The sequence below is a fragment of the Phyllosticta citriasiana genome, assembly GCF_038021145.1.
Source record: "Phyllosticta citriasiana strain CBS 120426 chromosome Unknown IWZ02scaffold_7, whole genome shotgun sequence".
Classification (NCBI taxonomy): Eukaryota; Fungi; Ascomycota; class Dothideomycetes; order Botryosphaeriales; family Phyllostictaceae; genus Phyllosticta; species Phyllosticta citriasiana.
In genome coordinates this window covers 1,148,838-1,161,913 of record NW_027117284.1, presented here as the reverse complement: position 1 = coordinate 1,161,913, position 13,076 = coordinate 1,148,838, and the positions used below count along the sequence as shown (strand labels likewise).

At 55.3% G+C, this 13,076-nt stretch overlaps 3 protein-coding genes across 3 annotated transcripts; all 3 read right to left on the bottom strand.

Annotated features, from left to right (window-relative positions):
• Positions 1 to 3,584: 3,584 nt before the first annotated feature.
• IWZ02DRAFT_469872 (fungal-specific transcription factor domain-containing protein) lies at positions 3,585 to 6,941 on the bottom strand (the record flags this gene model as incomplete). The annotated part of the gene is made up of 9 exons (XM_066768757.1): positions 3,585 to 4,284; positions 4,336 to 4,774; positions 4,796 to 5,006; positions 5,028 to 5,108; positions 5,145 to 5,156; positions 5,184 to 5,255; positions 5,277 to 5,293; positions 5,315 to 6,634; positions 6,782 to 6,941. 9 exons carry the CDS (start codon positions 6,939 to 6,941, stop codon positions 3,585 to 3,587), a joined length of 3,012 nt encoding a protein of 1,003 aa, XP_066622420.1.
• A 465-nt stretch (positions 6,942 to 7,406) lies between these two features.
• On the bottom strand, positions 7,407 to 8,654 carry IWZ02DRAFT_277376 (uncharacterized protein). The gene has a single exon (XM_066763592.1). It carries the CDS (start codon positions 8,482 to 8,484, stop codon positions 7,546 to 7,548), a length of 939 nt encoding a protein of 312 aa, XP_066622419.1. The 5' UTR covers positions 8,485 to 8,654; the 3' UTR covers positions 7,407 to 7,545.
• A 424-nt stretch (positions 8,655 to 9,078) lies between these two features.
• Positions 9,079 to 10,159, bottom strand: IWZ02DRAFT_277374 (uncharacterized protein). The gene has a single exon (XM_066763591.1). The coding sequence runs from the start codon at positions 10,042 to 10,044 to the stop codon at positions 9,172 to 9,174; it is 873 nt and encodes a 290-aa protein (XP_066622418.1). The 5' UTR covers positions 10,045 to 10,159; the 3' UTR covers positions 9,079 to 9,171.
• Between the last annotated feature and the right edge of the window lie 2,917 nt (positions 10,160 to 13,076).

The window sequence follows — 13,076 nt, the reverse complement described above, 5'->3', positions numbered from 1 at the left end:
AGCACTACCTCTCGTCTATATGCCCCATCGCAGCAGCATCTTTCACCTACGCAAGCAGGGTGTCTCTGTCAGCTTAGTCGCTCAGGTTCTCCCACCACCAGTCGACAGTCCGCCATCCCGCCGCTCGTTGCAGCGCACCGCACCGCAGCGCAAATCGGCCTCCCGGAGCACGGTGGGGCGGGGCGGGGCGCGACGGGGCGCGACGGGGACAGGAAGGGCAGTGATTGACTGGGGTTCCGTCCGTGAGCTGAGCAGAAGCACGCCCGAGCTGTGGGCTGACTGAGCCGAGGGCTGACGGCGAAAGGCACTGAACGGCGGCCTAACTCACTCCGTGATTCGCAGAGGTAAGTACCGCTGGCAGGCAGGTTGGCTGCCCTTGCGCGCTGCATATGAGACTAATGAGGCGGGTGGACGCGATGGGGATGCCCTATCGGACTGGATTGATCGATTGATGAAAATCAAGTGCGTGCGTGTGTTTTGGTTGGGTAGGTGAGTGGGTGGGCTAGCAGAGGTAGGTAGGTAGGTGGGGTGATGTAAGGCACAGGAGTCCGGTTGGGCGCGTGCATGTTTCGTGGTGTGTGGAGTGGTGGTGGTAGTAGGTAAATGGGCACCCAAGTGGCTGGGACGACGTCGATGGCAAAGATGGAAGAAAAGGAGAGGACAGGAGTATTGTGTGCCATGAATGCACCGCCCACGTCGCTGGCATTGATTGCGCATTGTTGATTTGGATTTGCGCGTGGCATGCGTCGCAAGGAAGTCTGTCTGTGTTTGTGTTGGGCAGTGGGTACCTGACGGATGCGCGCATGACTGTACTGACAGGCTGGTCGGCTAGTTAGCTGGCGAGCGAGCGAGCGAGCGCTGCAAGAGATGAGACGTTTGGCGTGAGGTGAGGTGTGAGACACGACCACTGCTTTATTATTGACTGGACATTGTAAATCGTGCACGGCATACCAGAACAGGCCATGCGCAGTGAATTTGCTCTACCCACTCCTACTCCCCAGGTAAAAGGTGAGTGCGAGCATGCTGCTTACATGGTAGCTCCCGCATACACACCTTGAGAACAGACGGGGGAAGGTACCTGGTTAGTTGGGGTGGTTGAACGGTCTGAAGATGCAAGGAGGACGATGGGATGGACATGTGCTACTCAACTGCCGCATCCTATCAAACTCACTAATGTAACTGCCGACAGGACACCTAACAGCGCTTTGGCGACGCACGGGCAGGCAGGCTCGAGGCTTCATAGTCTACCATGCTCGTATACCTAACCTGCCTACCTACCTGCCTGCCTGCACATATACACATGTGCGTGTCTAACTTGTGCAGACCACTTCACCACACCCGCCTACCCATAAGTCGAATACACACGTAGAATCGGCAGCATAATATGATGCAAGGGAATAGAAATGTTACTAACTTCTTCTCTCTTTCTTCATTTCTCCACACTGTCTTGAGCAAAACTGCACTGCATGACCTGGCTGACTGAGGTACTATATCTACGCTGCAGCACACACTTACACACTCACACACCTCCATACATGCTGCCACCTATGTAGAGATAGTGCCTTGGCAAGGACTGGTCCTCGTATATAATCAATGGGCGACTCGGACGTCGGCAGGACCGGTCGGGGGATTCGGTCGAGATTTACTTTCTGTTCGTACAAATTGTGAGTTGGTTTTTTGGGAGTGGTGAGGGGGAGAAAGAGAGCGGGAAGGGATGTGGCAGCAAGTAACCGAGCTTTTTCATGACTATTGCGATTTTCTTGTAAGTGTTGAGAGTTGATGTTGTGTGGATAGGAGGCATTCGACGCCTGTGAGTGCAACAGTCTTAGATACTCGGAGCTTTGGTGGTAATTCAGTAAGCACAACAGTCTTTTCATCTTAGCACTCGCTTCCTGCATTGTCACTGCTCTTCTGCATTGAATCTGTGCCTTTCCAATGTGTATCTGCCTCAGCTGGCCATGGTCATGGGGGAGCACGTCCTTCTCAATCAACCTTGTGTAGAAACCACTCCTTCCATTCCTCTTTTATATTTGAAAAAGTCCAGAGAGCGTCCTGGACTGTCGTGACTTCAAGTCTATCACCAGTTGTGGCCCTTTTGCCGAAGCCTCCTGTCTTTGGTGTGGGTCTGGTCTTGTACTGTGCACCGTTCGCTCCCAGGGACCAGCCATGCGTCAATCCGCACGTGGTGTAGCTGCCTGCTACAAACGTCAGTCAAACCAGCGTCGAGGGTAGATAGAGGATAGAGCTTCCGTACCGCGCTCAACAACCCTCCATGATCCACTTCCTCCTCTCCGCCCAAACCCGCTCCAGGAGCACCCACACCAAGGCCCCCAACAAATTGACGCACGACAGGAGCCTCTCAGCGCCGGGCCGCCGCGAGTTCGGCTTCCAGCCGACGCACCTTGGCCTCGGCCTCCTCCTTGCCCCGGCGGAGCGTCTGGACTTCCTGCTCGAGCGTCGCGTTGGCGGCCTCGAGCTGCTCGCGGATGGCGACGACCTCGCGGAATTGGCGCTCGATTTGGCGCACGTCGTACTCGAGCTGCTGCTCGCGCTGATCGGTCTTGTAGAGACGGCGGCGGAGCTCCGAGTTGGTGGTGGTGGTGGGGGACGTGGCGCGCGAGGGCGAAGATGAGGGAGAGGGAGCGGGCGCCGGAGACATGGTGGTGGTGTTTGAGATCGTGGCGGTCTCGTGATGTGGTGATTGATTTGGTTCCTTGTGAGAAGTGAGATTTTGTGCTTGAGGGAACGGAGACCGGGGATAAGGAGTGCAGTGTGAGAAGGGGTAGGCAGAATGAATGCTCATTCAGCCCAGCCCGCACAGTCTGTGAATAGGGACTGTTGCTGGATAGGAAGTTGGAAGATACCTTTCGATTTGTTGGGCTTTCTGAGTTCAGACGCAGCAGCAAAGCCCAAGGTTAGTGACTGTCATGGTGATGCCCTCTTGGACGAAGTAGAAGAACTTACGGAGACAGATGAAGCTGGAGAGGGGGCGAAGAGGTGGAGAGAGATGACGATGCGGTGGAGAGGTTGGGGTCTTGACTGGAACTTAGGCCGCACAAAACATATCAAGTGGAGGGCCGACGACTCAGCGGTGCCTTCTACCATGATGTGAACACCGAGCAACCAAAAGAGAGACCAATGACGTCCTCGTTGCCTGATCTGTGCATATTTCGAGATCCCGGCGCCGTTCTCCAACTGTGAATGGCGTCCTCGGACTGTAGGCGCCGTTCTCCTGATGAAGCGTTAAGTGCAGTGAACAAAATCGCAGTCTGAACAATGGGAGTGCAGACGCAGGAGATAACAAAGAGAAAGGGAAAGCATCTACAATGCAGAGTCATGGGTGATATCCTATTGTATGCAAGAACATATGTTTTCCCAAGCCGCATGGCTGTGTGTAAAATGTGCAGTACATTGACCATCGACATGAAAAGACCAGAGTGAAGAAAATCGCTAGAAAACGGCAGTGACAGTCCAAACGCGAAGTACGCCGCTCGATCAACTGGAGCAAAATTCCTCCGACCTTCTATGTTGTGAGAATATGTTGTGAGACGAGCCTACCTTTTATGTGCAAAAGGTACTGTGGCTCACTGCATCGACGTTGCAGGCCCCTGGTTACCGCTACCCTCATCAAGCTCAAATCCCAAGTCGGCGGGACCACCAACTCCGCTATTGCTTCCTCCATCGAGGCCAAACCCGCCGAATCCGACTCCCAGCCCACCAAATCCCGCAAAGAAGCCACCACCATCGTCGCTTAGACCGCCGCCTCCGCCTCCGCCGCTGCCCGCCGATCCGCCCGTTGGCAGTGGCGGGTCGACGTTGAACGGCATGAACCAGGCGAGCGACGGATCATTGATTGCGCCACCGACATCTCCCATGCCGGCAGCAGCACCGAATCCAGCACTCAAGTTACCAGCACCCCAGGCGAAGAGATTATCTGAAGCATGAGCGGAAGGGTTGGCGGGATCAGCAAAGCCTGGTGTTGAGGCCATGACGGAAGGATCGAGAGCAAAAGGTTCATTGCGGTCCATAAAGGTGGCGTACGACTGGAGAACCATTTGCCGGTCGAGCGCAGACATGGGTTGAGAATTGAAGGATGGACCCATGACGGGCCCGCCGGGGAACGCACTTCCAGGGGAGGTCGCAGGATCGGGAGAGGTGTGTGTGTTGGCGTTGAAAGGTTGATTTTGTGATGGAGATGGAATGGGGAAAGGGGATGGATTGACGTTTCCGGACGTAGGTGATGGGTCGGGACGGTTGCTGGAGGAAGCGTTTGCGCTTTGATGTCTTGGATTTGAGGGCTGATTTGGTGAGCGTCCTGTACCAGCAGAGACGGACTTTGAGCGGTTTTCCTTTTCGTTTTTGCCTCGTCTCGCTTTTTTGGCTGGCTCTGTTGTCTTTTTGGTTGGAGAAAGGCTGGCAAAAAATTCCTCGACGCTTTGAAGATCTGGCTTCTGGCCCAGAACTGCGTCGGTGCCCGCTTCCTTGGGAGCATCAACAGCTGGGTCTTCGTAGTCTGTCCGCGACACGCCGTGGGGATATCTATCAAACCAGTCTCCGTATTGGAAGATGTTGGTCTGAGTGCCGTTGACGGCAGCAGGACCGCGTAATGCGGCATCGGCATGCTGTCGGTAGAGCTCCTTGAGGTTCTCAGCGACGAAATGGAACATGCCCCAATAACGTTTCATCTTACTCAGGTACTTGACGTTGTAGGCCAGATAACGCTTGGACATGATTTCAAGTTTAGGATTCTTTGAGAAGACTCCGCGGATGTGGACTGTGCTGGACAAAAAGGCACAATAGCCAGCAAAGGGCACCGCCACATGGTGATTCAAGGCCTCATTGATCAACAGGGAGATTTGATTCGCAGAATCCAGGGCTGCGTGGGCAGCTTCGGTGAGAAACTGATGGGGCATATCTCTGGGCGGCCGACTGCCAGCATGGGAGGGCAGAGAGAAGCGGTTGAGGAAAAGGACAACTTGGTGGTACACTATATGGAGGAAGATGAACTGATTTGCCGTCTTCTCGACTTCGTGGTTCTCCAAATTCTCCTGGGTCCATAGCAGCCGTTCCGGTAGGGATTCTTTGAATTGCCGAGCCTGTTTCTTGAGCTCTTGGAATGTCGAGTGAGGTGACCAAATGGGAACCTTTTCTTGCTCCTTTCCTCCGAGGTTGTTGAACATGACCAGTCTTCCCCATATAGCCACTGCTCGCACCAGATACGCGACAACGCCCATGTTCTCTTTCGCATCTGCAATCTGTCCAGCGTCAGGAGGCACAGGACTTCGCACATTGCCTTCAAGGTCCTCGGTTGGACCAGGGATTTCCATTTGAAAATAGTGTTCCCGGATGGGCAGTTGTACGTGGATGAATTGCCCGCTTACAAAGAGCGGACGGTCCGTGCCGGAAGAGTTGAAGCGGTCCATGATAAAGCATGACCACATGGTCCGCCTCCTAATTTCTCGGTCTGTAAAACTGAGCTCCGACCGCGCCCCCTTTTCTTTACCCAACGGATCGTGGTCCAAATCTTTATGGAGCTGCAAAGCGTACGCCATTCGTTGCGCCATGCCTCCAAACATCCAACTTCGACCACCCTGACATGTTCCAAATTCGTACAGGCCCAATAGGAGGTATGATATTAAAATGGTAATGTTTGGGGTATCATATCGTTTCAGTGCAATGTCGCGGGCCCTGGCGGCCCAATTTTCTCCTCTGAGGAATGCAGGTTCTGATCGGATTTGCGGGTGGGTGGAAAAGCGCGCCGATATTGCGCATACCGCGAGTATGAGCACCGGTGGTACCTGTCCAGCTGCGAGCCTTCGCATAAAGCTCGGCTTGTGTAGCAAGGGATAACTCTGGCCGTAGACGTAGTCAAAGTAGACCTCTGCAAGATGTTCCTGAATGTCCTTGGGTGGCAGAGCGTCGGCACCCTCGGTGAGAAGGCTGCCCTCTTCTGACTCTGTCTTTGGCGGAAGTCCCGGAGGTTTCTCCCCAACGTTGGCTCCCTTTTTTGACCAGTCTTCCAGGTCTTGCCCAAATGCTTCATCGGCTGGGCGCTTTTTGGCATTTGGGCCTTTTTGGGGCGCACCTGGCAGAGGTGGCTTCACCACGGCCCTTCCCACAGCCGCGACAGTCGCCATGCTTTCCTTCGGAACCAGCTTGATGATGCGATCCTCCATGCGCTTCAAACGTTTGTCCAACATGGCCATATAATCCGTCCGGGGGGCAGCTTTCCTTGTAGTCACTTTGTACACGCATGGTATCCTCGAGCGCAAGCAATGTTTACAGGCCGGCTTTTCCCCAGAGCAGCGGATCTTCTTCCGGCGACACGCAATGCAGGCAAGAGGCAGTCTTTTGCGCTCCTTGCCGGCCTTGGTCTTCATCTCACTCCACGGGGGAGGGGCGTCAGTATCTCGGTCGTCCTCCTTGCTCTTTGAGCCCTTTGTGGTGCCGCTGCCGGCGTCGCCAGCATTGGTCTGCGAGCCACCATCTCCAAAAGGGTCGCCAAAGCCAAAGCCGCTCTGGGGGCTCGTGTCCGTGTCAATTCCGTCGACGCTTCCCGCGCTTGTCAGGCCGCCATTCGCTGGCGCACCGCTCGCGCCTCCAGTGCTTCGTCCTGGTGTCGCTCCGGTCGGCGCTGTGGGTTGGGCGTCGGGCTGGCCGGGAAAGATGGCGGGAGAGTTGTCGGACACGGAGGAAAGCAGCTGGTTCGGATCGCCCGAATTGTCCACGTTCGCATTGATGGAATTGAGGTCGGAACGGCGGCCGTTGGACAAGGGTATACTATCCCATTTTGGAAAGGCGGACATTATGGACGAGGCGGAATTGGGAGTGTGGCCGTCTTGCAGGGCGTAATCAGCAATGTTCAGCGGGTCGTCGCGCTGATCAGTTTGGTCTGGGTCGGATTGCGCATAGGATCCCATGTCGTTGATGCTCGACGCCATCAAGGACTTCAAACGGCCCGCATTGTCTGTGGTAGCGGGAGCCCCTCTGGCAGGGCCTGACTACAGTCTGCAAGCTTGGGGATTGTGTGCGGCGAGGTCTGAAGAGGACGCGGTTTGGGGTTAGAGTAGAGTGCAGGGACCTTAGCTCATGGTCTTGGTTGGAGCGCGCGCTGTGGCTAGACGGCGGGGCTATGACGAGGCGGGCGGAATGGTCCGAAGAGACGTACAGAGAGAGATATTCACGGTGCAAGCGGCCAGAGACAAAAGGGTGGTGGTGACTGGTGAGGTGTCGAATAGCAGTGGGAGGCGGATCTATGGAAAAGGAAGCCCCACTGCAGTGCGGAGCGGATGGCACTGCGCCCAGAGGATGGCTTGCTACCGTAACGAACGGGTGACTAAGGAGAAGCAGGCAGCCTTCCAACAGGCGACGGGATTCCTTTAATGGCGGAGCCATGACCGGGGAGCCACAAGTGAGTAGTACAGTGCTGAACAGTAGTACCGTACACGTACAGTACAGTACCTACGCCCCGGATCTGTAGGGCTCACCTACTCCTACCTACCTACCTCCCTCCCTACCTACCTCCCTACCTACCTCCCTACCTACCTACCTACCTGCCTCACCTCCACTCTTCCCTTCGACAACCTCTCGTCCATCACGTCCTTTATTCGCTCTCGGACAGGCCACGCTCTGCTCAGCGACATGATGCGTCGCGCTTCGGCCACTACGCGACGCCCGCCTTCGCGCCCGCCTTCGCGCCTTTCGATGCTGCCCACGCCCCCCACCGTCGCCACCTCTCGCGCGTCCTCCGTCGCGGCCCCCAGGCCCAAGGGTTGCATACGCCCACAGCATCAGCGACGCAAATAACAGGTGATGGGCTTCGACGTGGGCATGGTTGACCCTGTCGCGCATCAGCTTGAAAAGCATCGCTGCATGCATTACGGCCCGCCGCGAATTTTGTCCTTCTTGTCTGAACCATGTGGCCATCTCGCGGCGCGCCACTTTTGTCGCCTTTTCCGTCGCCATCCATCCGCTACACGCGCAGAGCCTCGACATGGGCACGAACAGCTGGATGCACACGACATGGTGGTACTGCCGTGACAGCTGCGTCGGCCCGATGACACTGCACGTCTCCGCTGACCAGACGGCCATGACTTTGAGCGTCCGACTCCTCCATCCTTCGTACAGGGCATCGATACCACCAGAGCCGCTTCCAGCTGCCATCTCGCCGTCGAACTCCAGAAACCCGCGTCGCTGCAGAGATGCAGCTGCTTGGACCAAGTCCCTCGACTCCTGATACACGGCCAACAACACGACGCGCCTTGCGAGTTCATCGAGGTCTGGGATTTTGCCCGAGTCGTGCATGGCCTGCAAAGCTTCGCGCAACGTAACTTTGCGGCCAAGCCCAGCCCCAGTTTGCTCGTCAAGTCTACTCAGCCGTGTATCCCACACGTGGTCCAGGCAAGGCAGTTCCAAGTCGAGCTGGCCATTCAAGGGCAGGAGCGTCGGCAAACCCTGGTGCAGTCCATTCTCGACGTCTAGCATCTGGAATGCCCCAAGTCAGCCAGCTTCATTTGGAGCAACCCAATTCCTTACCCAGATGGACCAAATGACTCTCCTCGATTGCTCGCTGCGCCACCACTTTTGCATTTTGTCAGCAGCAACTTCTGATGACCTAGGCTCCGGCCCCGAGGACGTCTGATGCCTCAGCTCAACGCTCAACCCTCAGGCCAACGTGGTTAACAGGTTCTTTTGCGACTGTTGTGTCAGAATGAGCGCTTTGCTCCCCGAGTACGCCATGATGATATGACTGAGCAGCACCACTTGAGCAAACCACACCTGCAAGGTCTGCGCTGTGTGCTGCTCAACCTAGGAGAGTTAGCCCATGTGTATCTCCGAGGAAACCGAAAGACCTACAAAAATGCCGATTGCTTGCCTGAGGTACACCCACAGCTTTCTTACGTATGCTTTGCATGTCTCCAAACCTGCATACTCACCTCCCACCGCGGCTACCGCCAACACCAGCATCCTCGGCATCCGTGTATGATTGAAACTTGGTTTGTGTAGCATCGGCATGACTGGATGAAAGTATTCAAAGTACAGCTGCACGAACCGATTGATCAGGCCCGCGTCAACCTCAATGTGCTGACGCTGAGATGAGTTTTGTTGCTCAATCCAAGCAGAAATTTCGCGCATCACCTCTTCCGAGACAGGCGGGACCTGATAATGCTCCTAAACGGCTTCAAGGTCTGTGTGTTGTGGCATCGAACTTGATTGTGCTGCTCCGTATCCAGAGTCGGGTGTTTGGTAAGGTTGCTGAACAGTTGCGCTTTGTCCGTCCAAAGTTGCCGGCCTGGCGGCGTCTTCAGCAGTAGTATCGCGCCGCGCTCTGCTTGGGGAGACTGGAAGCGACGGTGTCCACAGTGACGGCCGAAGTATCCCGCCTTTTGCCAGATCATCATTTAAGGAGCGTTTCATGATGATATCTGCGCTTCCTGGGGGCCCGGGAAGCGATGCCGTTGGTCGACTTGCTTCCTTTTCTTCACCCAGAGACACTTTTGTGGGGGCCGTCCCGATTTCGTTGACAACTCCATCTCCACCAACAGGCTGGCCTGATGAGCCCACTTCGGCTGACGGTACCGCATCGCTCAATGGCATGGTTGGGTTGTCGAACGCTTCATCTAAACCCCACTGACTATCCCAAAACGACAACAGTGAGAGGTCAACCTGGCTCCAGTGAAGCAGACCAAAAGCAGTCTCCATACTTCGAGGAACACTTTGTCCCAACTGGCTCAAGGGAGATGGACCACAATCAAGGACATCTTGCGGCCCTCGAGAAACGTTGGGTGCGAGCAAAACGCCGCGCTCCACAGCACCAGCACCAGTCTCCCTCACGCTGCTTCCTTGCTCAACCATTCTCGTCTCCTGTCCATCAAGGTCCATCTCTTCACCAGCCGGCATCCCAACCGCGTCAACCCGCAGCTCTTTCTCCCTCGCCCTTACCTTCTCGTACTCTTCCGTGCTGGGCACGTGCCGGGCGGATAGGGCGCGTCGGGTTGGCGGAAGCGGCAACAGCATCAGGAGTAGTGGAGCTGGAACGGCCATTTTGAAGCGCCCTCGGCGTGCTGGTGCTACGCCATCTGCGATCAAAATCGGACTTTGCTGCGTGCGCCGCCACCGGGCCCGAAGTGGAGGGCGACCGCGAGAGCGAAATAGAGCGGGGAGCAGACATGGTGGAGAGGAAGGTAAGTCAAAGGGTAGGTGAAAAGGTGCTCCACCTGTGACGAGGTCCAGCGGAGGCAAAAAGAAAGGTAAGTCTTTTCGAGGCCAAACCACTCAAACATTCAGCAGTGGCGGGGCAGCTCGCAATTTCAAACGCTTGCTTGACACAATGTCCGCAGATTGGTATAGCGAACCAAGCTGTTCCACTGACGCGTCTTTGTGCGTTTGCTCGGGAGACAGCTCCAACTCTAAATACGTACCGCCCCGTCCGTGTTCCATCCCGGCCGGGCTCCTCGGGCATGCCGATGATACGTCCTCCGTCTTCGCTTCCGCCGTCGTCCCGTGGCGGAGTTGCCGGGTGGTTTGGTCCACATGAACGCGGCCTCCGTCGAATCCAGCCAACCAAATGTAAGGCTTGTGGAATTGGATAGCGGAATCTGGGGCGCTGCGATAAGGGGCGTTAGGGCAAGGCAAGGTTAGTTGCGGGTGCGGAGTGCAGTGGTGGGGAAATGTGCGGGGGAGGTTTTGTGGGGAAGGATGGGTGGGCATGGACCAGACCGTGGAGCAGATGCAGGGGACCACCCACCGTCAGGGGGCGCTTGGAAAGTAGAAGGACAGGATTAGAGGCGAATAGGTGAGTTGAGTGATAGAGGAGGTAGAGTATTTCTCGTATGTGGCTTAGACAAAGCGAGGTAGAAAACATCCGCGCATGTGGAATCTCTTTCTTCTGACAACTGCTTCCCTCAAGTCAGGGGGAGAGGTGGCGCTTGATATGGCATCTGAAGGACATTGGGGATACCTCGATGTCTTTTTACTGCGGGAGCCATGAAAATACTAAAACACAAGTACTATCGACAAAGTCCTTTGTCCCGGTCTACTTGCCCTCTAAAAGAGAAAGCTGTGGTTCACAGCAAACCGAATTGGCAAGCAGATAGCATGAGCATGCAAGCATTCAACTTCACCTCAAAAGTAGCTACATGAGGAATCACTCCAGCGCCATAGAGGAGAAGTCCACCCGTCGAGCTCGAGCTCGAGCTTCCGGAGAGCGTACGTTTGTATGTTCTTCAAGCCCCGACTCTTTTCAATCACCAAGTCTCGGAACCTCCGCTCCTGATACCACCACCTAGCATCAAACACCAAAAGCCAAAGCCGCGCCAGGCAGCCGAGTAGTCGTCGTGAGTGGAGCACCCTTGCGCGCCTGCTAGGGGATTCGTCTGTCCGTACCAAAATCCATTCATACATCCATCCATCCGACCAACCACAATCTGCCTGCTGCAAGGAAAATAATGGTGGAAGATGGGTGGAGCCACCTCATTATTGCCGATGGACCTCTTGTCCACACTCGCGCCGAATAGTCTCTTGAAACGAGTCTTCCCGGTCTGTCTACCTCTCTCCTGCGGAGCCGTTGGCATCGTGCCCTCGTACGTAGAGAGAGAAAAAGATGCGCAAGCAAGCGCCATTCACAACATCGCCTTTTGCATCGTAGCCATTCCTCGCTGTCGTCTTCGATGTCCTGTTACAGCCAGCTCTTCTCGGCACCATCATCCATGGCATCACCATCCACACCCCCCCGGACCGTCCGTTCCCAGCTCTACTATTTTCTCTCTTAACAACTGATATGTCCTCTCCACTCCATCTCTCGTCCTCCTCTTCCTCCTGTCTGTCGTCATCGTAGCTCTTGCTACGAGGTCAAACAGACGCAGCAATAGTAAGGCTCTATTGCCGCCTACTCCGCCCGGCGCGTAGCCGCCAATTAGACACCTGCCGCAATTCATCAGCGCCGCCAAGGCGCATCGGCTGCACTTGCTCGTCGAGCAGTGGATTTGCGAGCACGTCAAGGAGGAGGGGCTGGTGAGAGTGAGGGTTGCGGGCGTTGAGGTGGTGCATGTGGGGAAAGATGAGGCTGTCAAGGTATGTGCGCATTCATTTTCTACTACATGGTCGTCGACATGAAAAGGGTTGGGGACGTCCGCCTGTTTATGCAATTGTTGATGTCGTTACACTTACAGTGCTTTTGCGCAGCAGACATTTGGACTCGAGGTTCCTCAGCATGCGGAAAGAGACGTGTTACATTACATTCAAGGTGGGTGATCTGATCTGGTCCCGTGGCCGTCTTCAAATGCTTATCGTAGACCAGAGACAGGACTCGCTCAAATTTTGGGTAAATTTGAGCAGGGAAATCCAAACATATTAGCACTGATAGATTCGAGGGCGGTAATACAACGGTAAGCCGAAAGGAAGAGGCCTTGGGAGGGAGCTAGACTGATAGTGAGAAGCCACAGCAGAGCGCCAACCTGGTCGATCCAGCTCAACGCGATCATTTCGCATTCGGAGCAGGACGCCGCATCTATAAGTCGTTTACCTTGCCGCACCTCCTCCCACTTTGGAAAATAACGGTGATCAGGTCCTGGCACCAACGTCGCAGAGCGCTCGTTAGCAATCTCCATGATGCGCATTTTGTGGGCTTTCAACGTACGACCCTCTACGACCGCAAGTCATCCTCTCGGCCCGCGAGACTTGCCCGGGGACCCTCCTGGAAATATTAGCAACGAAATGCCGGTTGTTTTGGAGCCGAGGTCGGTGAAGATGGTAAGGGCCATCGACGAGGCTTGGTCACGGGAGAAAACAGAGTTTCCGCGCCGGGCAAGTCGATGTCTTTGAAAGACGGTCTACAACCCAGCCAACTGAGACTATCCAGGGGACGATGGTCTAAGTCCATGATGTTGTCGTTTGTCGCGGGCAGCGCCAAGTGGATGATGCGCCCAAAGCACGGTGTTTGCTGTCATATGAATATTATAATTCGTTTCAAGATCCGACGTCAGGTAGAATTTGGACTGCTAGTCATCGATCGGTATACAAAATGCATTCATTCTCTTTCCATTGCAATGGGATTCAGGACAAATCAGTTGCCGAGA